The following is a 23,685-nucleotide window of genomic DNA, read 5'->3' as shown; positions in this document are numbered from 1 at the left end:
CGAGATGATTTTTGTCTCATTATCTTTGGTAGACCTTTCTTGAACACTGTTAATGCTAAGATACATTGCAAGAAAGAAACCATCAGTGTTAATTTTGGTGATGTGTCTCATGAGTTTAATTTCTCTAAGTTTCGTAGGCAACCTCGTAATAAAGAATTGCCTAGTAAAGATGAAATAATTGGTTTTTCTTTTATTATCGTACATCATGCTGATCCACTAGAACAACATTTGCTCGACCTATGTTTTGAATGAATAAAGATGGCGAGAATTAGAATATCAGTTGGGTATTCTATCTTTCCCCACAAGATGATAAAAAACAAGTGGCCCATGCAGGGCACGACATCGCCAAAACAAAAAGAAAACGTGAATCCTGAAATGTGATCCTACAGCTGCGCACTTAGATGTATACAATACTCATTTCTTATCTAGATGTGTTTTAGCAATTCCGTTTCTCAAATTGCTCGCGGGAATCCTTGACCGAGTCCCGTGAGGTCTCCGGCGACCTTCTTTTGCAGTCCCCTAACCTGAGACCAAGGCTCAGATCCTCTCTCGCATGATGTGCTTTATGGCTTTCCTAGCCCGCAACCATGCCTCCCGCGGACCAAGAGGATCTCCTTCCACTGTTAGGGTTCTCTCTCTCTATTCCAGTCCAGGGATCTTGCCATCAGCAAGCCCGCGTCTCTCTCGATCGGAGATAGCACTTCGTAATTTCCACTCATTCTATTCAAGAGCCCTCGGAAAAATCTAAGTTTTTAGCCCGTGTTTTTCTGTAGTAACGCTTGGATCAATCAGTACTCGGTGGTTAAGAGCATCTATAGCCGGACTTTGCAAATCCGACCCCTCCAACGCCAGCGGATGCATCCAGGCGCATCCGCGGGCACTGACCAGGCACATCTCAGATTAGCCACTTTGCATCTGTCTCTCTCATATTTCATCCCCTAGATTCATACAAAGCATATAAAAGGAATCCTATGTACTACCCTAGCTACTTTTCGTCGACGGAGATGTCCACGACGACAGTGCCGGGTGCCAGCTGGATGGGCGGGTAGGAGGGCTCATGCTCAACCTCCTCCTGCTCGATCTCATCCAGGTAGGCGAACATCTCCGCCTCCTCCGCGGCCTCTTGCGCCTCCATCTCTTGCCGGCAACGGCCTCTTGCCTCCCAAGCCGACTCCGACCGAAGGGAATCGAGAAGGCAAATTTTTGTTTTTGCCAATTTAGATTTTGCCAATTTTCCTTATGCCACTCTATATTTTGACATTTCATTTTTGCCACTCTTAGTTTTTTGACAATTATCACAATTGCCATTCCTATGGCAAAAGAAAATATTTCAGAGTAGCAATTGTGATATATTTCAAAAGCTAAGAGTGGAAAAAATGAAATAAAATTATTTTGCTTTTGCCACGGAATGACAATTATGATAATTATCAAAAGCTAAGAGTGGAAAAAGTGAAATGTCAAAAATCTAGGGTGGCATAAGGAAAATTGGCAAAGTCTAGAGTGGCCAAAACAAAAATTTCCCAATCGAGAATGGTCTGCTGCTCTGCCAGCAGATCCCCGTCGCCAGCGTCCCCCACATCCTCCTCCTTCTCCTCAAAGTCCTCCTCCTCCTCCTCCAACTCCTCCTCCGGATCCACTGCATCCGGAGGTAGCCCCACGACAATTCGGGCTTCGCGCCTAGACCGGATCTGCTCAAGGAGCTCGAGTCGATGCTCCGGCGTCAGAAAGGGCTCGCTCTTCACCCGGCGGCGTGGGGGCATGGCTACTAGGCGGACGAGTGGAGTGGAAAGTGGCGGCGACGGCGGCGGATAGGAGGAGGAGAATGTGGATGGACAATGGTAGGGTTTCGGTGCCGCCGGTCGAATTAAATAGTCGGGCAATGCACTATGCGACCCGACGGAGCTGCGCCACGCGGCACCACCGGTCGACGGAGGAGACAAACTTCGGACCGCCGGATTTGAGGGCGTTTCCGGCTGAGACCCCTTCATCAGTCCGACGTGGCGTGCCCCGACCCTTATATTCGTCCCATATTTGGGCTGGATAAGGGGTGACAGTCAGTCCGGACGTTTGAGGTCTGTTTGATGCATCCGTCTGGATAAAAAAAAGTGACCAGTCGGTGACTGGGCAGGCCGGATGTATGAGGCAGGTTTGAGAGGTCCGGCTGTAGCTCTAATTTAGTTGCCGATAATTTGGGTGCCGTTCGTATCTTTTGAGCTAGTCCGAGTTCGGAAAGGAAGGAGGCTCACACTTCCGAATCAGTAAGGAAAACGTTCTCGTGTCGTGCCAACCGCCTATACATATACTGCTCCTACGCAGGGTTGCAGACGACGGCAGGGGACCGGTGGACATACAGGCTTGCAACACACCGGAGCTGTCTCGTCCACGTCGACCCTCAGCAACAGCCTCATCCATCATGTCGTCGCCAACACGGCGCGCCCAAGTTCCCTGGTCGAGCATCCCCACCGAGCTCGCGGGCGTCGTGCTCCGCCGCCTCCCTTGCCATGCCGACCGGGTCCGCTTCGCCGCCGTCTGCAAACACTGGCGCGCCTCTGCGCGGCAGACCTCTCCGCCCCCGCACTACCCGTGGCTCGCCTTGCCTGACCGGACATTCTACAGCCTGCCCGGCTCCGCCTTCCGGCGGCTGCCGCTCCACCTCGACCGCCACCGGCAGCTGCCGCACGCGCAGAGCTCCTGCGGCGAGTGGCTCGTGTTCGAGCGCTTCGACGGCGCCTACACGCTGGTCAGCCCCTTCTCCATGTCCACCACCATCCTGCTCCCCGGCCTCTCCGGCACGTATGCTCCCAACGTGCCTCTCCTCGTCGCGACCGACCAGCCGGTGCCCGACATGCTGAAGCTCGTCGTGTGCTCTGGCAACCTCGTCGCCGCGATCGTCAATGATGACGAGGCATTGACGTATAGCAGCAAGCTTGCCTTGTGCCGGCCAGGGGCGTCCTCGTGGTGGTCGAGCACACCCGACGAGCTTCGAGACCTCCAAGACATTGTCTCCTGCGAGGGAAAGCTCTACGCCCTCGACAAGTTCAACGGGCTCTTCTCCGTCTCCGTCGGCACGGACAGGCGCACCGGCAATCCGACTGTGTCACGGGTCGAGCGCCTCATGGGTAGCCCCCACGGGGTCCTCAAACACTCGTCGCAATATCTGCTAGAATCAAGCGGCACGTTGCTGCTGGTCTGCAGGGAGGACGCGATGCTCGAGTGGTTCAGCGGCGGCTCGATGCGCGGGCTGGAGCTGGAGCTGGAGTTCGAGGTACTCAAGGCGGACGTGGAGAGGTCGCGATGGACGAGCGTAAGGAGCGTGGGCGACGACCGGGTGTTGTTCGTCGGGCCATGGTGCTCCCGGGCGGTTCATGCTACTGGCGAGCATGACCCAATCTACACCGCTGGGAACCGCATCTTCTTCACGGTGAACGCTAGCGCGAAAAGATACAATCATCGATACTACGGCTACGGGACACAACAGGAGCCCTTCTACTGCATCGTCTACGACATGAGCACGCAGCGGTCAGAGTTGTTCCTGGAGACCTCGGTGCGCCCGTTAAAGGGCTTCCCGGTGACATGGCTTTTCCCTCCAACCCAGCGCTAGCTGCGACTGAATGGCGAATGAGATCTAGCTCGATATTGGTAGGCTCTATAATTTTTATTCGGCACCGTGCACACATGCCAGCGTGTGCTTCAAATAAGAACGCATAAACACTAAACCAACAAGGCACTGCACTGGCCCCTTTCTTTTTTCTTTTCGCAAATGTGAAACCTCCTCCCCCCCCCCCCCCCCCCCCCCCCAGTTGCCAGTTGACCATTATTATTGGTTCTTTGATTAGTACTTCCTCCGTCCCATAATATAAGAACGTTTTTTTAGTATAAAAAACGTTCTTATATTATGGAACGGATGCATAGTATTTCGAGACGACACTATAATTTGACAACCAGATCAGATCAGGTGATAGCATCCAAGACTTCATCATGTCGACGAACGTTCCTACCTGCTGGACTTCCATCGTTGGACCAACCAGACCAACCAGACAGCCTCGAACTCTGTCAGCGCGCTAGCTGGCTAGGGGCGGCTATTGGTCAACGGTCAAATACACACAAGTATATATAGAAATAAAAGAGCGAAGCAGAATCTTCAACCAACCAGTTTAATAGTTTCTCTGTTCAAAATTATTTGTGGCTCAAACGGCTGTATATGTTTCTATGCTAGATACTCTGCATATTAGATTTGTCTGAAATCAATCTCATTCAACTTTGACCAAGTTTATATAAAAAATTATTGACATTTACATAACAGCACCAACATCATTAGATTCATCTCGGAATATATTTTCATATTATATTTATTAGATATTATAGATGCTAATAATTTCTAATATAAATTTGGTCAGATTTAGCTAAGTTTGACTTTCGGCAAATCCAATGTGCAATGTAAAAAGGACCGGAGGGAGTACATCATAGTTTATTATACTCATCCAAGCTAAGCTTCCACCAATTTCGGGCCGCCTTCTGGATGTTCAGCACATATATAAGTCTTTTTGAAGATTTTAATATGAACTACATACGAAACAAAATAAGTGAATCTACACTTCAGACAATGTCTATATACAGCCAGATACAGTAACGGAGGGAGTACTAGGCATGCACGTACGCATTATGTGAGTAAATGGAACAAAACGACGGGCCGGATGGATTAGCAACGCACTTGCACTTGCACCACGACTGAATTCAACGTGTCCACCTTGGACCCAACCACGGCCCACTCTGCATACAAGACGACACGAGGCGGCCGACATCACATGAGTGCATCACACGCAATTTTCTCCACCAAACTCGACTTCCTTCCCCACCCGATCGAGAAACTAGGCTAGGCGCGCGGCATGGCATCACAAATTTCACCAGGCATAAAAAAAGAAGTTTCAAGTGAAGAAGAAGAATTTGTCCTCTTCCTCTGACACGATCCGCGCAAACACCTGGCCCGGCATGTCAAGCCTGGCTTCTGTTGATCCGGTTCTCACCGCACGTCATTTTTTTTTGAAAGATCCAGCGTCGTTGGCATTCATTGATAATAGCAGAAAGCAATGGAAAACAACAAAATGGTGAAGGTCCTATGATCGCACGTCACTTCACTCATGCAAGAAAGAGTCGAGTCCTGATCGTCGTTGTATACACGAATCTTTCTAAAAGCGAATATGGCACATCAGTTTCTATTCAGCGTGCCCTTTTAAACACATGCATGCGCACACGTACGAACGTGTCAACCGTTCCTCAGTTGACTATTCGTTGGCTGGTCAATTGAAAACACAATCTCCTGGCTACGTGCTTTGGTTTGATTTGACAAGGAAAATTCCTGGTTTGTTGCGGTAAAATAAAACTAATGGCACAGCAGCCAGCGACGCACACCAAGTTACTACTACACTGGTCAACGGTCAAATACAAACGCTAAGAACTCTCTACTCGTCCAAGCTGCTAACACCAATTCTCATTCGGCTAAGAATGTGCAGATCCTATATTAATAAAACACTCATAATCCTGGCCATGTCAAAACAAACCTGGCCATGTCGACGGATGGAATGGACCGCTCCGTTCCGTTCTCACGTCACAACCCATCCCTCGTTGCTTCACTCACTGCCCAAAAGTGCAAGGCTGCACCCTTCAAAAAAAAAAGTGCAAGGCTGCTCATATACCAAAAAAAAAGAGTCCATCGAGTCCTGGTCATACATGATCATATATGGTACATATACAAAAAACAACGATCAATCTTTATAAAAGAGAAATCCTAGCTACACCTCGCCAAACGCACGGGTACGGGCGCGAACCTGCAAAGCAGCAAAGCCACTCATGCATGACCCGTGATTCCTTGGTTGACTATGACCAGTAGCTCCTTGATTGATTAACGACCCCCTATGGCGCCACGTGCTTTAATTTGACCTCCAAATTAAGCGATCATGCCCCAGGCTTATCACATGTAGTCGTACCTACGAGCAAGTTCCTCCAACTTTCATCGTCAATGACTAGAGCACCCACCGACCACCAAAGTAAGCTCACGTTTGCGGGGTGCGTTAGGGCATGTACAACCCGGGCACTGAGCATGGTACGCTAGGGACTGGAGAGCAATGCTACACGTACGGATGAGTTATGTATGTTTTATGCAGGCAGTCGACAACTTTTGATTGGAAATAGAGGGGGTGGGGATGTGCCCCACTCGTAAAATTCAGTCGAATGAGATAATTTGTCAAAAGATTATGTAAGGGCATCTCTAAATCGGACTCTCAGACTGCCTGTATACGTACAGACCACGCGGTTTGCCATCCAACACAGGTTTGTATTAGTCCGCCAAGCAGTCCGGATGTACTTTTTCCGGAAAATAAGAGTCAAACAGGGGTGCTTAGCAGGAGTGCGAACAACAGCCATGTAGGACTCCGACATCTCAAACCCACCCAAAACTCAAGTTGAGCTGCATGGGACAACGGTTCGACTGGTGGCTGCGCGGGAGAGGGATGACGGGCTGGAGGAAGAGGAAGACAGGGGAAAATGTGATTGAAATAAAAAAAAATGTTAGGCGATTGAGAAATAGTTGCCGCCAAGCAAACTCCACTGGTCAGCCGTCATATCAACACACACAAGTGCATTAAAATGTGAAGCAACGGAATCTTCAACCGACGAGTTTAGTCATCCATCCAGGCTGCCATCTTCTAGACGTTCAACACTGCTGCATTTTACTTGTGATATGCTGGCCATGCACGTACGCATGATCGAGGCGAGTGAATGAACGAAAGAAAGAAAACGACCTTGGGCTATCCACAGCAACCCACGCCGAGCACCACCAAGTCACCAACCACGGCGTCGACGAGTGAATTCAACGTGGCCACAGCCGCGAAAACGGCATCAAATCCCCATGATTTTGTCACCGGTCACCACCAGTCGCACACACAACCCCCACCAACCACGGCCGTAGCTCCTCGCCCCTGCATATAAGACGCGAGCCGGCATCGCACTTTGCTTCATCCACCACCAAACTCTCATTTCACCCAGCACCTACGCAAGCAAGAGACAAGCAAACTTGACCCTCCGGTCGAGCAACCACGCCAGCCAGAGCGCGCCGCACCTCCACCTCGCGGCCGAGCACCCAGCACACGAGCCGCCCGGCCATGGAGGTGGAGGCGTTCCCGATTGGGTTCACCAAGGGCGTGCGCGCGCACTGGCGCCGCCGCAAGTACCAGCGCCTGGAGGCCGGCGAGGGCGGCGGCAGCAGGTCCCAGGGCACGCAGCGCCTCGGCGGCTCCGGCGCGCGTCGCGTCGGGTGGCGCGTGCGGCTGCGCGGGCTTCTCATCCGGCGCGCGCGCGCCGTCCGCGCGATCGTGACGGCGCCGCGGCGGCTGCTGGCGCGCGCGCGGGACGCGTACGTGGGCGGCATGCTCGCCGTGGCCCGGAAGGCGTCGGCCACGGCGCTGCCCGGCGGCGGGCCCGAGGGGATCTGGGCCAGGCGCGTGCCGCGGCGGAAGCAGCTGCCCTCGGCGACGGCGGCGCGGACGTCCGAGTTCGAGCAGCGGCTGGTCATGGAGATCTACAAGTCCATCGTCGCGTCCAAGGAGCTCACCACCATGCTCCACTCCTCCACCGCGCACCTGCAGCCGCCGCCCGCGCGCGCCTAGCTTCCCCAAGGCGGTTGCTGAAGCGAGGTTTTTCAAGATGATCGTCTTCTCTCTCTCTCTCTCTCTCTCTCTCTCTCTCTCTCTCAGCAGGTGCTGCTACGAAGCGGCGGCACTGTTCATTAGTTGTACTGTAGTAACTTGTTGTAAGAATTGTAGAAATCGATCCTGATTAAGCTGTTCAAACAATTTGGTATGCTTGGTGTCATTGTCAAGGCAAACTTCTCCATGGCTGCGTTCATAACTATCTGTGTGAAAAGTCGAATGGTCCAACTACAGGATAATAACAGGAAGGCGTGTATGACTGGAAAAGCTCGGTATTCTTCCCATGTGTTTGACAAAAACAGAGCATGCATGGTAGTAAAACAGAGTATTCATGGATGGAACTGCGGTTTACACGTGGTCCCTTCCATGTCAACGCATGCATGTGGATGCGTACTGTTCATCTAGAAACTTTAAATAAGGCAGGGCTCAACTGAGTGTGACTTCAAAGCAGCTTCTTGGTACTACTGTATTTCACGTGCTGTTCATCTAGAAGCTTTAGCATAAGAGCATCTACAGCAGGCCGCCCCAAATTCTTCTCAAATACCCGCCCGGTCACTGATCGGTCACGATTTTTCTGTCTAGACAGACTTCTCAAACAGGCCTCAAACACCATGTAATTGCTTTACTTTATCATTAAGCGGTAGCAATAGTCGTGGAAGCAATAGTTGGCGAGACGACAACGATGCTACGATGGAGATCAAGGTGTCAAGCTGGTGACGATGGAGATCATGACGGTGCTTTGGAGATGGAGATCAAAGGCACAAAATGATGATGGCCATATAATGTGACATATTTTGATTGCATGTGATGTTTATCCTTTATGCATCTTGAGATGATCTCTCACTAAATTTTAAGGTATCAGTGTTCTCTCTGAGTATACACCGTTGCTACAATTCATCGTGCCGAGACACCACGTGATGATCGGGTGTGATAAGCTTTACGTTCACATACAACGGGTGCAAGCCAGTTTTGCACGTGCAGAATACTCGGGTTAAACTTGACGAGCCTAGCATATGCAGATATGGCCTCGGAACACTAAGACCGAAAGGTCAAACATGAATCATATAGTAGATATGATCAACATAGAGATGTTCACCATTGAAAACTACTCCATCTCACGTGATGATCGGACATGGTTTAGTTCATATGGATCACATGATTATTTAGATGACTAGAGAGATGTCTATCTAAGTGGAAGTTCTTAAGTAATATGATTAATTGAACTTTAATTTATCATGAACTTAGTACCTGATAGTTTTTGCGTATCTATGTTGTTGTAGATCAATGGCATGTGCTACCGTTCCCTTGAATTTTAATGCGTTCCTAGAGAATGCTAAGTTGAAAGATGATGGTAGCAACTACACGGACTGGGTCCGTAATTTGAGGATTATTCTCATTGTTGCACAGAAGAATTACGTCCTGGAAGCACTGCTAGGTGCAAGACCCGCTGCAGGAGAAACTCCAAACGTTATGAACATCTAGCAGAGCAAAGCTGATGACTACTCGATAGTTTAGTGTGCCATGCTTTACGGCTTAGAATCGGGACTTCAAAAACGTTTTGAACGTCATGGAGCATACGAGATGTTCCAGGAGTTGAAGTTAATATTTCAAGCAAATGCCCGAGTTGAGATAGATGAAGTCTCCAACAAGTTCTACAGCTACAAAATGAAGGAGAATAGTTCTGTCAGTGAACACATACTCAGAATGTCAGGGTACCATAACCACTTGACTCAGCTGGGAGTTAATCTTCTTGATGATAGTGTCATTGACAGAGTTCTTCAATCACTGCCACCAAGCTATAAAGGCTTTGTGATGAACTATAATATGCAAGGGATGGAAAAGACAATTCCCGAGCTCTTCGCAATGCTAAAGGCTGTGGAGCTAGAAATCAAGAAGGAGCATCATGTGTTGATGGTGAACAAGACCACTAGTTTCAAGAAAAAATGGCAAAGGGAAGAAGGGGAACTTCAAGAATAACAGCAAGCCAGTTGCTGCTCAAGGGAAGAAACCCATGTCTGGTCCTAAGTCTGAAACTGAGTGCTTCTACTACAAAGGGACTGATCACTGGAAGCGAAACTGCCCCAAGTATTTGGCGGATAAGAAGGATGGCAAAGTGAAAGATATATTTGATATACATGTTATTGATGTGTACCTTACTAATGCTCGTAGTAGCGCCTAGGTATTTGATACTGGTTCTGTTGCTCATATTTGCAACTCGAAACAGGGGCTACGAATTAAACGAAGATTGACTAAGGACGAGGTGACAATGCGCGTGGAAAATGGTTCCAAAGTCGATGTGATAGCCATCGGCACGCTACCTCTACATCTACCGTCGGGATTAGTTTTAGACCTAAATAATTGTTATTTGGTGCCAGCGTTGAGCATGAACATTATATCTGGTTCTTGTTTAATGTGATACGGTTATTAATTTAAATCAGAGAGTAATGGTTGTTCTATTTATACGAATAATATCTTTTATGGTCATGCACCCTTGATGAGTGGTTTATTTTTGTTGAATCTCGGTTGTAGTGATACACACATTCATAATTATTGAAGTCAAAAGGTGCAAAGTTAATAATGATAGTGCAACTTATTTGTGGCACTGTTGTTTAGGTCATATTGGTGTAAAGTGCATGAAGAAACTCCATGCTAATGGGCTTTTGGAATCACTTGATTATGAATCACTTGATGCTTGTGAACCATGCCTCATGGGCAGGATGACTAAGACTCCGTTCTCCGGAACAATGGAGTGAGCAACTAACTTATTGGAAATAATACATACTGATGTATGTGGTCTGATGAGTGTTGAAGCTCGCGTGGGTATCGTTATTTTCTAACCTTCACAGATGATTTGAGCAGATATGGGTATATCTACTTAATGAAATATAAGTCTAAAACATTTGAAAAGTTCAAAGAATTTCAGAGTAAAGTGGAAAATCATCGTAACAAGAAAAATAAAGTTTCTACGATCTGATCATGGAGGTGAATATTTGAGTTATGAGTTTGGTCTTCATTTGAAACAATGTGAAATAGTTTCACAACTCACGTCACCTGGAACACCACAACGTAATGGTGTGTCCGAACATCGTAACCGCACTTTATTAGATATGGTGCGATCTATGATGTCACTTACTGATTTACCGCTATCGTTTCGTGGTTATGCTTTAGAGATGGCTTCATTCACATTAAATAGGGCACCATTTAAATCCGTTGAGACAACACCATATGAACTGTGGTTTGGCAAGAAACCTAAGTTATCGCTTCTTCAAGTTTGGGGCTGCGATGCTTATGTGAAAAAGTTTCAACCTGATAAGCTCGAACCCAAATTGGAGAATGTGTCTTCATAGGATTCCCAAAAGAGACTATTGGGTACACCTTCTATCACAGATCCGAAGGTAAGATATTCGTTGCTAAGAATGGATCCTTTCTAGAGAAGGAGTTTCTCTCGAAAAAAGTGAGTGGGAGGAAAGTAGAACTTGATGAGGTAATTGTACCTTCTCCTAAATTCGAAAGTAGTTCATCACAGAAATCAGTTCCGGTGATTCCTACACCAATTAGTGAGGACGCTAATGATGATGATTATGAAACTTCAGATCAAGTTACTACCGAACCTCGTAGGTTAACCAGAGTATGGTCCACACCAGAGTGGTACGGTAACCCTATTCTGGAGGTCATGTTACTTGACCATGACGAATCTACGAACTATGAGGAAGCGATGATGAGCCCAGATTCCGCGAAATGGTTTGAGGCCATGAAATCTGAGATGGGATCCATGTGTGAGAACAATGTGTGGACTTTGGTTGACTTGCCCGATAATCGGCAAGCCATAGAAAATAGATGGATCTTCAAGAAGAAGACTGACGCTGACGGTAATGTTACTGTCTACAAAGCTCGACTTGTTGCGAAAGGTTTTTGACGAGGTCAAGGAGTTGACTATGATGAGACCTTCTTACCCGTAGCGATGCTTAAGTCTATCCGAATCATGTTAGCAATTGTTACATTTTATGATTATGAAATTTGACAAATGGATGTCAAAACTGCATTCCTTAATGGATATCTTAAAGAAGAGTTGTATATGATGCAACCAGAAGGTTTTGTCGATCCTAAAGATGCTAACAAAATGTGCAAGCTCCAGCGATCCATTTATGGACTGGTGCAAGCCTCTCGGAGTTGGAATATATGCTTTGATAGTGTGATCAAAGCATATGGTTTTATACAGACTTTTGGAGAAGCATGGGTTTACAAGAAAGTGAGTGGGATCTCTGTAGTATTTCTAATATTATGTGTGGATGACATATTATTGATTGGAAATAATACATAATTTCTGGATAGCATAAAAGAATACTTGAATAAGAATTTTTCAATGAAATACCTCAGTGAATCTGCTTATATATTGGGCATCAATATCTATAGAGATAGATCAAGACGCTTAGTTGGACTTTCACAAAGCACATACCTTGATAAAGTTTTGAAGAAGTTCAAAATGGATCAGTCAAAGAAAGGGTTCTTGCCTGTGTTACAAAGTGTGAAGTTGAGTTAGACTCAATGCCCGACCACTATAGAAGATAGAGAGAAAATGAAGGTCATTCCCTATGCCTCAGCCATAGGTTCTATCATGTATGCAATGATGTGTACCAGACCTGATGTGTACATTGCTATAAGTTTAGCAAGGAGGTACGAAAGTAATCCAGGAGTGGATCACTGGACAGCGGTCAAGAACATCCTGAAATACCTGAAAAGGAATAAGGATATGTTTCTCTTTTATGGAGGTGACAAAGAGCTCATCGTAAATGGTTACGTCGACACAAACTTCGACACTGATCCGGATGACTCTAAGTCACAAGCCAGATAAGTATTTGTATTGAATGGTGGAGCTGTAAGTTGATGCATTTCCAAGAAGAGCGTCGTGGCGGGATCTACGTGTGAACCGGAGTACATAGCTGCTTCGGAAGCAGCAAATGAAGGAGTCTAGATGAAGGAGTTCATATCCGATCTAGGTGTAATACCTAGTGCATCAGGTCCAATGAAAATATTTTGTGACAATACTGGAGCAATTGCCTTGGCGAAGGAATCCAAAATTCACAAGAGAACCAAACACATCAAGAGACGCTTCAATTCCATCCGTGGTCAAGTCAAGGAGGGAGACATAGAGATTTGCAAAATACATATAGATCTGAATGTTGTAGACCTGTTGTCTAAGCCTCTCTCACGAGCAAAACATGATCAACACCAAGACTCCATGGGTGTTAGAATCATTACTATGTAATCTAGATTAAGTGGGAGACTGAAGGAAATATGCCTTAGAGGCAATAATAAAGTTGTTGTTTATATTTCCTTATATCATGATAAATGCTTATTATTCATGCTAGAATTGTATTAACTGGAAACTTAGTACATCTGTGAATACATAGACAAACAAAGTGTCCCTAGTATGCCTCTACTTGACTAGCTCGTTAATCAAAGATGGTTAAGTTTGCTGACCATAGACATGTGTTGTCATCTGATGAACGGGATCACATTATTAGAGAATGATGTGATGGAAAAGACCCATCCGTTAGCTTAGCATTATGATCGTTTAGCTTTATTGCTATTGCTTTCTTCATGACTTATACATATTCCTCTGACTATGAGATTATGCAACTCCCGAATACCGGAGGAACACCTTGTGTGCTATCAAATGTCACAACGTAACTGGGTGACTATAAATATGCTCTATAAGTGTCTCCGAAGGTGTTTGTTGTGTTGGCATAGATCGAGATTAGGATTTGTCACTCAGTGTATCGGAGAGGTATCTCTAGGCCCTCTCAGTAATGCACATCACTATAAGCCTTGCAAGCAATGTGACTAATGAGTTAGTTGTGGGATGATGCATTACGGGACGAGTAAAGAGACTTGCCGGTAGTGAGATTGAACTAGGTATGATGATACCGATGATCGAATCTCGAGCAAGTAACATTCCGATGACAAAGGGAATAACGTATGTTGTTATGCGGTTTGATCGATAAAGATCTTCGTAGAATATGTAGGAGCCAATATGAGCATCCACGTTCCGTTATTGGTTATTGACCGGAGATGTTTCTCGGTCATGTCTACATAGTTCTCAAACCCGTAGGGTCCGCACGCTTAACGTTCGATGACGATTTGTATTATGAGTTATGTGTTTTGGTGACCGAAGATTGTTCAGAGTCCCGGATGAGATCACGGAAATGACGAGGAGTCTCGAAATGGTGGACAGGTAAAGATTCATATATTGGAAGGTTATATTTAGACATCGGAATGGTTCCGAGTGATTCAGGTATTTTTTTTCGGAGTACCGAGGGGTTACCGGAACCCCCCCGGGAAAGTATTGGGCCAACATGGGCCTAAGGGAGACAGAGGGAAGCCCGTGGGGGGTGGACGCGCACCTCCCTCCTTGGGAGTCCAAATAGGACAAGGAGGAGGGGGCGGCGCCCCCCTTCCCTTTCCCTCTCCCTCTCCTTCCTATTCCCTCCGGTGGAGGAAAGGAAAAGGGGGGGCGAATCCTACTTGGACTAGGAGTCCAAGTAGGACCCCCCCCCCCCCCCCATGGCGGCCCCCTCATGGCCGCCGGCCTCTTCCTCCTCCTTTATATACGTGGGCAGGGGGCACCCCAAAGGCACACCAATAGTTCTCTTAGCCGTGTGCGGTGCCCCCTTCCACAGTTTACTCCTCCGGTCATAGCGTCGTAGTGCTTAGGCGAAGCCCTGCGCGGATCACATCACCATCATCGTTGCCATGCTGTCGTACTAACGGAACTCTTCCTCGACCCTCCACTGGATCAAGATCTCGAGGGACGTCATCGAGTTGAACGTGTGCTGAACACGAAGGTGATGTACGTTCGGTACTTGGATCGGTTGGATCATGAAGACGTTCGACTACATAAACCACGTTACTAAACGCTTCCGCTTTCGGTCTACGAGGGTAGGTGGACACACTCTTCCGCCTCGTTGCTATGCATCTCCTAGATAGATCTTGCGTGATCGTAGGATTTTTTTTTTGAATTACTACGTTCCCCAACACCCAGATGGGCTTCAACGGGCCGCTCCACACGCTGTCATGCATCTCCGCTGATCCGGCTACGTCAAGCGGCTTCTGGGCTGGACCTGCAACATGAGGACGTCGGGGGCTCCGGCCCTGGGCGCGGCGGTGGTGGCCATCTCCTTCGCCGGAGGTGGTAGGCCTGACGCTGGATGGGCAAATCTTGAGATCCATTATCTAGCTCCGACTGCGAGTCGGGAAGACATACTTGCCGGTGATAACCGAGTCGGTGGCAGGCGATGGCGGCGTTCTGTGTCGTTACCTTGATGAATGCATTGTCGTGTAAATATTGTCAACCCACTCATGCTACTTCGGGGTCCCTGGGATCTGGTCTTTCAGATCGGACGATGGTGGTACTGCGGTGTCGTTTTACTCTCTTGGGAGCATCGTTTCTCGAGTAGCGCTGGAAGACAGAGGCAGGAGGTGGAGCGGCTTCGTCTTGCACGGAGCTTTCGGTGGAGATGTGAAGTCATGCCTGACCGACAGGTGCTACGTTGTGTCATGCCTGGTCGGCAGGTGCTACGCACGACAGATCTTCTAGAATCTTCGTGTCTGGATGGACGAGCTCGGGGCGGTGGCGCCGTTGGGCGCCGTGGTGGCGGATGGACAGGTGGCAAGGATGATGCGGATCTCTCTCCTGAAGATTGGTTGGTGATCCGATGAAGATGGGGGCATCTAGAACGTATGCATGTGGTGTTTAGGCCCGCTGCACCGGCTGTTGGTTCCGATAAATTATGTGGATGGATTGGTGACGACAACGGATTTAGATATAGGAAGTGAGAGCACTCCACATTATCGAGTTTTGTAAGTGTGCATGATGACTTCAGGTGGCTTAATGTATGTTTTTGTTAAACCTTTGTTAAATAATAAATAAAGATGGCTGTTAGCATCGATTGATGCAAAGGCCGAGGGTCTTAACCTTCTTTTCAAAAAAAGTTTGGTCGTCACTGTATACACGAATCTTTCTAATAGCGAATATGGCACATCGATTTATATTCAGCATTTTAAACACATGCATGCGTACCCTTACGAACGTGTAATAAATTAGCAAGACACTTGGGTGATTCCTCAGTTGACTATTCGCTGGCGGGCCAATTAGAAGCACAATCTCCTGGCAACGTGCTTTGGTTTGATTTGACAAGACACTTCAGTAGTATTACCATCTCATGGCTCACGCTGTGTATGAAGGAAAATCCTTGGTTGGAGATAATACCATCTTCCGTTGATTGCGATAAAACTAATGGCACAGCAGCCAGCGACGCACACCAAGTTACTACACTGGTCAACGGTCAAATACAAACGCTAAGAAGTGAAGTGACGGAATATTCAAACTGTCTACTCATCCAAGCTGTCACCAATTCTCAGACGGCTAAGAATGTGCAGATCCTATATAAAACACTCATAATCCTGGCCATGTCAAAACAAGGGAGCCGCAAAATGTCAAAACCTGGCCATGTCGACGCATGGAATGGACCGTTCGCACGTCAAGACCATCCCTCGTTGCTTCACTCACTACCCAAAAGTGCAAGGCTGCTCATATATGTACCAAAAAAAGAGTCGATCGAGTCCTGGTCATGCATGATCATACATACACATATATAAACAACAACGATCAATCTTTATAGAAATAGAAATCATGGCTACACCACGTCAAGCGCATATATGGTGGAGGGGGGCTAGGCACTACTCAGCCCGCCGGAGCAGCGCCACCCGAAGACATCTGTCTGTTGGAGGAGACAAGTTTCCGAATGCGGGGTTTCGGACTGTTTTTGTGTGGGACACCGGCGTCAGTCCGATATTGTGGACCCTGCCCGGGCGCCCAAATATTCGCTCTATATTTGGGTTTGATATGAGGGATGCCGGTCAGCTCGGGTGTTTGAGACTTATTTGAGACGTCTGTGTGGGTTGAATTTTCGTGACCGGTCAGTGAGAGGACCATCCGTCCGAGCGTTTGAGATGGGTGTCGGGTGTCCAGGTGTAGATGCTCTTAGTTATAGACCCTACATTATCGTACTAGACATGCACTTACGCATTATGTGAGTAAATGGGACAAAACGACAGGCCGGATGGATTAGCAACGCGCGCCGGTTCACCAACCCTCGTGCACTTGCACTAGCACCACGAGTGAATTCAACGCGTCCACACGACCACACCAACCACGACTCACACTCGCCATACAAGACATGAGGCGGCCGACATCACAACACGATTTCACCACCAAACTCGACTCCCCCGCCCGATCGAGAGCGGCATCACAATTTTCACCAGGCATAAATAAAAAAAAACTTTCAAGTGAAGAAGAACTCGTCCTCTTCCTCTGACACGATCCGCGCAAACACCTGGGCCGGCATGTCAAACCTGGCTTCTTCTGTTGATTCGGTTCTCACCGCACGTCACTTCCCTTATCGCTTACACGTCATTGTATACACGAATCTTTCTAAAAACGAATATGGCGCATCAATTTCTATTCAGCATTTCAAACACATGCATGCGTACACTTACGAACGTGTCAACCAGCAAGCCACTGACTTGACGCAGGTGATTCCTCAGTTGACTATTCGTTGGCTGGTCAATTGAAAACACAATCTCCCGGTTTGATTTGATTTGATTTGGTAACGTGCTTCAATTTGATTTGACAAGACACTTTAGTATTACCTCACACACTACATGAAGAAAAATTCCTGATTGTAGATAATACTACTATCTTCCGTTGATTGCGATAATAAAACTAATGGCCCAGCAGCCAGCGACGCAAACTCGCCCGTCGAAGCACACCAAGATACATTCAGTCGTCAACGGTCAAACACAAACACTAACAAGTGAATCGATGGACTATTCAACCGGTTTACTCGTCCAAGCTAACACCAATTCTCAGACGGCTAAGAATGTGCAGATCCTATATAAAACACTCATGACATCATATATAAACAAGGGTGCCGCAAAATGTCAAAACCTGGGTATGTCGACGGATGGACCGTTCCGTTCCGTTCTCACGTCAAGACCAGTCCCTCGTTCATGATGGCCCCGCTACGACTAGTATGGTGCTATGCGTCATGACGGTTCGATCATCTTTGCTGCTTATAGGGTTTTATTCAGATGCAATGATGCACTTGAAGCGGAGATCCATGCGCTTATATATGCAAGCCATGGCTTTAGCTCTCCAACACACAGAGCTGCAAGTCATCGTCCAATCGGATTCAATTGAGGCTCTGTCCATTTTATCAAATGAGAATCTCTCATGGTCAGCTTATGGGCACTTGGTAGCTAAGATCAAAGTCTTGATGGAGGAAAGGAAGTTTATTCCCCAGAAAATTTATAGGGATCAAAATAAGGTAGCAGATTGTCTGGCTAATTACAGCCGCATAGAATCGTGTACTGTTGTTTGGCTTCAGAGAGACCATTCGTGTATCGAGGATTTCTTGTCAGTAGATTGTAATTCTATAATTTTGAAATAAAACTCCTCTATCGTAAAAAAAAGCCGTCCATCGTTGCTTCACTCACTGCCCAAAAGTGCAAGGCTGCTCATACTAAAAAAACAGTCGATCGAGTCCTGGTCAAACATGATCGTAAGTATACATATATAAAAAACAACAATCAATCTTTTTAAAAGGAAATCATAGCTACACCGCGGCAAACGCACGGGTACGTGCGCAATGTTAAATGAAACAACTTGCAAAGCAGCAAGCCACTCATGCATGACCCGTGATTCCTTGGTTGACTATGACCAGTAGCTCCTTGATTGATTAACGACCCCCTACGGCGCCACGTGCTTTAATTTGACCACCAAATTAAGCCATTTTATGCTAGGCTTATCACATGTAGTCGTACCTACGAGCAAGTTCCTGGTAGGAGTAACTTTTATCGTCAATGACCAGAGCACCCACCGACCACCAACAGAAGCTCGCGTTTGCGTTTCTTCAGAGATGACCGGATGCGTTAGGGCATGTACAACCCGGGCGCTGAGCACGGTACGCTAGGGATTCGAGAGCAATGCTACACCTACGGATGAGTTACGTATGTTCTATGCAGGCAGTCGGCAACTTTTGGTTGGAAATAGAGAGGGTGGGGATGTGCCCCACTCGTAAAATTCAGGAGGGCGAGATAATTTGTGGAAAGGTTACGTAAGGGCATCTCAAAGGCAGACTCTCAAACCGTCTTCATACATACAGACTGCGCTGTTTGGACATAGTTTGCCATCCAACACGGATTTGTATCAGTCTGTCGAGCGGTCCGAATGTATTTTTTTTGTAAACTTGATATAAGAGTGGTGGGCTTTACGAGAGTCCGGACAACAGCTACGTAAGACTGAGTGATTGACACCCACGGCCTACCCAAAACCTTTTCCGGCACGACAAACCCTGTTGGCCTTTGAGTGGCATGGGACAAGCGTTTGACTGGTGGCTGCGCGGGAGAGAGGTGACGGGCAGGAGGAAGAGGAAGACGAATGGAAGAGTGATTGAACTAGAAACAAAATTAGGCGATTGAGAAATAGTTGCCCCCAAGCAAGCCACACCGGTCAAGATGATATGCCGGCTCAGTCTCTCGGAGGTGCTCATAGGGGTAGGGTATGCGTGTGTGCGTTCATAGGGGTGAGTGTATGCGTGTGTATATGAGCGTCTGTGTCTGTACTGATGGTAAAAAAAAGCAGTCAAATCAACACGTACGTACGAGTGCATTAAAATGTGAAGCAACGGAATCTTGAACCAACGAGTTTAGTCATCCATCCAGGCTGCCATCTTCTAGACGTTCGGTTTAACACATGGTAACATGGTGCATTTACTAGTGATATGCTGGCCATGCACGTACGCATGGTCGATCGAGGCGAGTGAATGAATGAAATAAAGAAAACGACCTTGGGCTGGCTATCCACGCCAACGCACGCACCACCAAGTCACCAACCACAACGTCGACGAGTGAATTCAACGTGGCCACTGCCGCGAAAACGGCATCAAATCCCCATGATTTTGTCACCGGTCGCACACCCACACAACCCCCACCAACCACGGCCGTAGCCCTCCGCCCCTGCATAAAAAAAGACGCGAGCCGGCATCGCACTTCGCTCCATCCACCACCAAACCCTCATTTCACCCAGCACCTACCACGGTCAAGCAGCCACGCCAGCCAGAGCGCGCTGCACCCCCACCTCGCCGCCGAGCAAGCACCCAGCGCACGAGCCGGCCCGGCCATGGAGGTGGAGGCGTTCCCGATCGGGTTCACGAGGGGCGTGCGCGCGCACTGGCGCCGGCGCAAGTACCAGCGCCTGGAGGCCGGCGAGGGCGGCGGCAGCAGGCCCCAGGGCACGCAGCGCCTCGGCGGGGCGCGGCGAGTCGGGTGGCGCGTGCGGCTGCGCGGGCTTCTCATCCGGCGCGCGCGCGCCGCCCGCGCGATCGTGACGGCGCCGCGGCGGCTGCTGGCGCGCGCGCGGGACGCGTACGTGGGCGGCATGCTGGCCGTGGCCCGGAAGGCGTCGGCCACGGCGCTGCCCGGCGGCGGGCCCGAGGGGATCTGGGCCAGGCGCGTGCCGCGGCGGAAGCAGCTGCCCTCGGCGACGGCGGCGCGGACGTCCGAGTTCGAGCAGCGGCTGGTCATGGAGATCTACAAGTCCATCGTCGCGTCCAAGGAGCTCACCACCATGCTCCACTCCTCCACCGCGCACCTGCAGCCGCCGCCCGCGCGCGCCTAGCTGCCTAGGCGGTTGCAACCGGCATCCGGACGGAAGCTGGGATTTTTAATCTTGCAGCTGTCAATCAGCACAGCTGCATGTATGTGCGTCATGTTGATCGATCGATCGGAAGAGAGGTTTTTCAAGATGATCGTGTGCTCTCTTTCACCAGTTGCTGCTACAAAAATTAACAAAATTGACATATGGATGAAAATATTTCATAAACTAAACTGTGTTTAAAAAAAATTCACTCAGCTAACCTTTTTGTGTAGCCTAGGCACTGGTAACAAAATGTGCAGTGCCTAACGGCTAAGCGCTGCATATTACATGTTTACCACATAGATGTGAGGCGCTGCACGGCCGGATGTGAGGCCGGCATGGCCCAGGTATGCTGTGCTAACCAGATGTGTAGCGTCTGAGAGGCAGGCGCTGCACAGTGTAGTGTGGTGCTTGTCTGTCGGGCTTTACACTAATAGGTCAGCTGGACGAAATTTTTTCGCGACAATTCATTTTGCGAATTTGTTTTGTTCACAAGTAGATTTATCATTTTGCCAGTTTCCACTAGGTGTCGTTGTCATGGTAAACTTTTCCATGGCTGCGTTCATAACAATCTCATTCTGTATGACATGGAAAACTTGGATGTTCCTCCCATGTGTTTGACAAAAGAGAGCACGCCAGAGTATGGATTTGCACTGCAGCTTACAGATTGGGTGGGAGAATAAACTTGTAATGTGCACTCTACGACTACGTATCGTTCATCTAGCAGAAGCGTTCACAAGACACGGCCCAGTTGAGGGAGATTTGTTACACTTGCGGGGAGATTTGGTAGTACGGAATTCGTCAGTATGGTCCAGAAGAAACAATGACATCTTGAGTCGTCGTCTCGTCACTGTCATGGTAAACTTTTGCATGGCTCCGTTCAGAACCATCTGTGTCAAACTTCAGGATGGTGCGTCTGAGTGGAAAAGCTTGGTGTTCATCCAGTGTGTTTGACGAAAATAAAAACAGAGCGTGAAGATGAGTTTGCAGATGGAATCAAGTGTACGTTTGCGCGCGCATGGGTGGAACTTTCACTGTCGACGCATGCACGTGGCTGCACGCTGGCAGTATTAACGTGTACGTACACTATAGCTGTCGTTCGTCAGCCCACCACGCGTGTTTGCAATAACTCTCTATGGCATTTCAGGTTCAGCGCCGATCGATGGCATTCCCTTCCCGGCTCCGGAATTAACCAATCTCCAAATTAGTTCTTGTCATCTGGTCAACCGATGGACAGACCTGTCCGGAACAGGGCTGAACCAGGATTTGGGCACGAGAGGGACGAAAAACGAAGGCCTTTTTCTATTTATTTTAATTCAATCTCGTGCTTAGTCTATCATTATACTGCATAGCATAACTTATTATTACCATTTTTCTTTTATAATTTGTGTCTGAACTCTTTGAGAAAGTAACTTAAGATTTTTTTTGTTGTTGTTGCACGATATAGTAGGTATAGTTCGCATTTTTGGTGCATTTTCCAAGACAACGTCATATATTTGCTATAATAAGGCAACAACTTCAGTGGGTCAAGAAAATTAATACGTCCTCCATTTCTAAATGCGAGTCCTTTTATAGATTTCAACGTCATATATTTTGCAGTGTAGATTCATTTATTTTGTTCCGTATATAGTCTATAATGCAATCTCTAAAAATACTTATATTTAGGAACGGAGGGAGTAAGCCAACAACCTCTGTAAGCACAAGCTTGAAATGTTAACCCCCTCGTGGAATCACCAAGAAAAGAAATTGCTACCTCCTTACTAAAATATATATTATATAATGTTGTCATTCTTAAAATAGGAAAATCTTGCTTACTTGACTGAATCAATTGTAACTTTAAGCTTTTGTCATAGACTTCCTTTTATTTTCCTTCTTAACCCTAGGCGGCTAGGGCAAACTCTCATCATCATACTTCATCGGCGAGGACGTGGATTCGCCTCTCCGACGGTCGGTGTGTGTGTGTGTGTGTGGGGGGGGGGGGGTCCTAGTGCCTTCACTCTAGTTAGTAGTTTTGATTAGTGTTTTCGCGGATGGCAGTGCTTCTACTTCGAGTTTGTATTCCAGGATCCGATCCTCCTCGAATTCGTTCATCTGAACGTAGTCAACGGAGCTCCAGCGTATATTCTCTCTGTCTCCTTTGGGACGATGAGATTAGGATTTCTTGTCATGTGGGGAGATTTGGTGGCATGTGCTTTAGATTTATGCAAGATTTCAAGAGTGATGACTGCAGCTTCAGAGCGTTGGTCCTTAAGAGCACGTGCATGAAGACTTTCCGCTTGGCATCGACAAATTAAGGTCAAGTTGGCTCCGGTAGGGGAGCAACAACAGTGGCGTGTCAGCTGCTCATTCTGACGGCAATAGTGGTTCTTCGGTAGTCTCAGAATCTCGATGTAATTTTAATTACGTTTGAGATGTTTTCTACCTTCGGTAAACTTTATAACTAATTTGATCCTTTTTGCGAAAAAACCCTTAAAGGTTTAGTCTGGCTTCTGCAACCAGTTTTGCATATGTTTGTACAATTGCTCTCCAAAAAATAGAATGATCATGTATGGATATTCTCTCATGCATGGTTGATAAGTACCCTCCAGAATACAAATTTTTCATGCTTATTTTTTTTATCAGGAGGGAGTTCATAAATTTACAGGGTCCCTTTCATAAAGTTGTGCTTCCAATTCTACTTTGTTCCGCGACTTCTCCCAATGCCACAACATCTTGATGATAAGTATTGCTATTTGCAATAGGTTGATCCTCGTATGGATTTACATTTTCAACGTCGGCAATGTTGAAGGTTGGAGTCGAAGAAATTGGCTTGAAAAAGGAATTTACCCCCTTAACTGCTGTTGCCTTTTGTTTCCTTTTTGACTTCTGTAGCAAAAAGAAACTTGATTATCAAATTAATGCATTGCTTTATACATAATACCAATCGACCAAACTAAGATTGCATAATTCATAATAGCTACTAGCATGTAATGGTACCTCCTTCCTCTATCTGATTTTGAAGATCTTGTCGCCGTGAACTCGAGGGAGTAGAATTTACAAACTACCCATTTTTCACTTAAAATCTTCATGGGTCACAGTCCACGGAGCACCATGGACTTTTTTTTTAACATAGTACGATGGGTGCACCATGAACTTGAAGAGTTCCACTTCCACCTAATGCACGTCTACATTGCCGCACCTCTTTCAAACTCATCATTAGATTTTTTTTTTCACTTTTAATGCTTG

General features: G+C 47.4%; 3 protein-coding genes across 3 annotated transcripts; all 3 read left to right on the top strand.

Annotated features, from left to right (window-relative positions):
• Positions 1-2,275: 2,275 nt before the first annotated feature.
• Positions 2,276-3,731, top strand: LOC125539486 (F-box protein At2g26160-like). Its single transcript, XM_048702949.2, has one exon. The coding sequence runs from the start codon at positions 2,414-2,416 to the stop codon at positions 3,599-3,601; it is 1,188 nt and encodes a 395-aa protein (XP_048558906.2). The 5' UTR covers positions 2,276-2,413; the 3' UTR covers positions 3,602-3,731.
• A 3,256-nt stretch (positions 3,732-6,987) lies between these two features.
• LOC125530258 (uncharacterized) lies at positions 6,988-7,854 on the top strand. The gene has a single exon (XM_048694654.2). The coding sequence runs from the start codon at positions 7,158-7,160 to the stop codon at positions 7,659-7,661; it is 504 nt and encodes a 167-aa protein (XP_048550611.2). The 5' UTR covers positions 6,988-7,157; the 3' UTR covers positions 7,662-7,854.
• Positions 7,855-19,794: 11,940 nt separating this feature from the next.
• LOC125530270 (uncharacterized) lies at positions 19,795-20,567 on the top strand. The gene has a single exon (XM_048694663.2). It carries the CDS (start codon positions 19,945-19,947, stop codon positions 20,440-20,442), a length of 498 nt encoding a protein of 165 aa, XP_048550620.2. The 5' UTR covers positions 19,795-19,944; the 3' UTR covers positions 20,443-20,567.
• The last annotated feature ends 3,118 nt before the right edge of the window (positions 20,568-23,685 follow it).

The sequence above is a fragment of the Triticum urartu genome, chromosome 1A (genome assembly GCF_056163025.1).
Source record: "Triticum urartu cultivar PI428250 chromosome 1A, HENAU_Tu73, whole genome shotgun sequence".
NCBI classification, from domain to species: Eukaryota; Viridiplantae; Streptophyta; class Magnoliopsida; order Poales; family Poaceae; genus Triticum; species Triticum urartu.
Note: the sequence above shows the minus strand (reverse complement) of the source record. Positions and strands in the feature narration are given on the sequence as shown.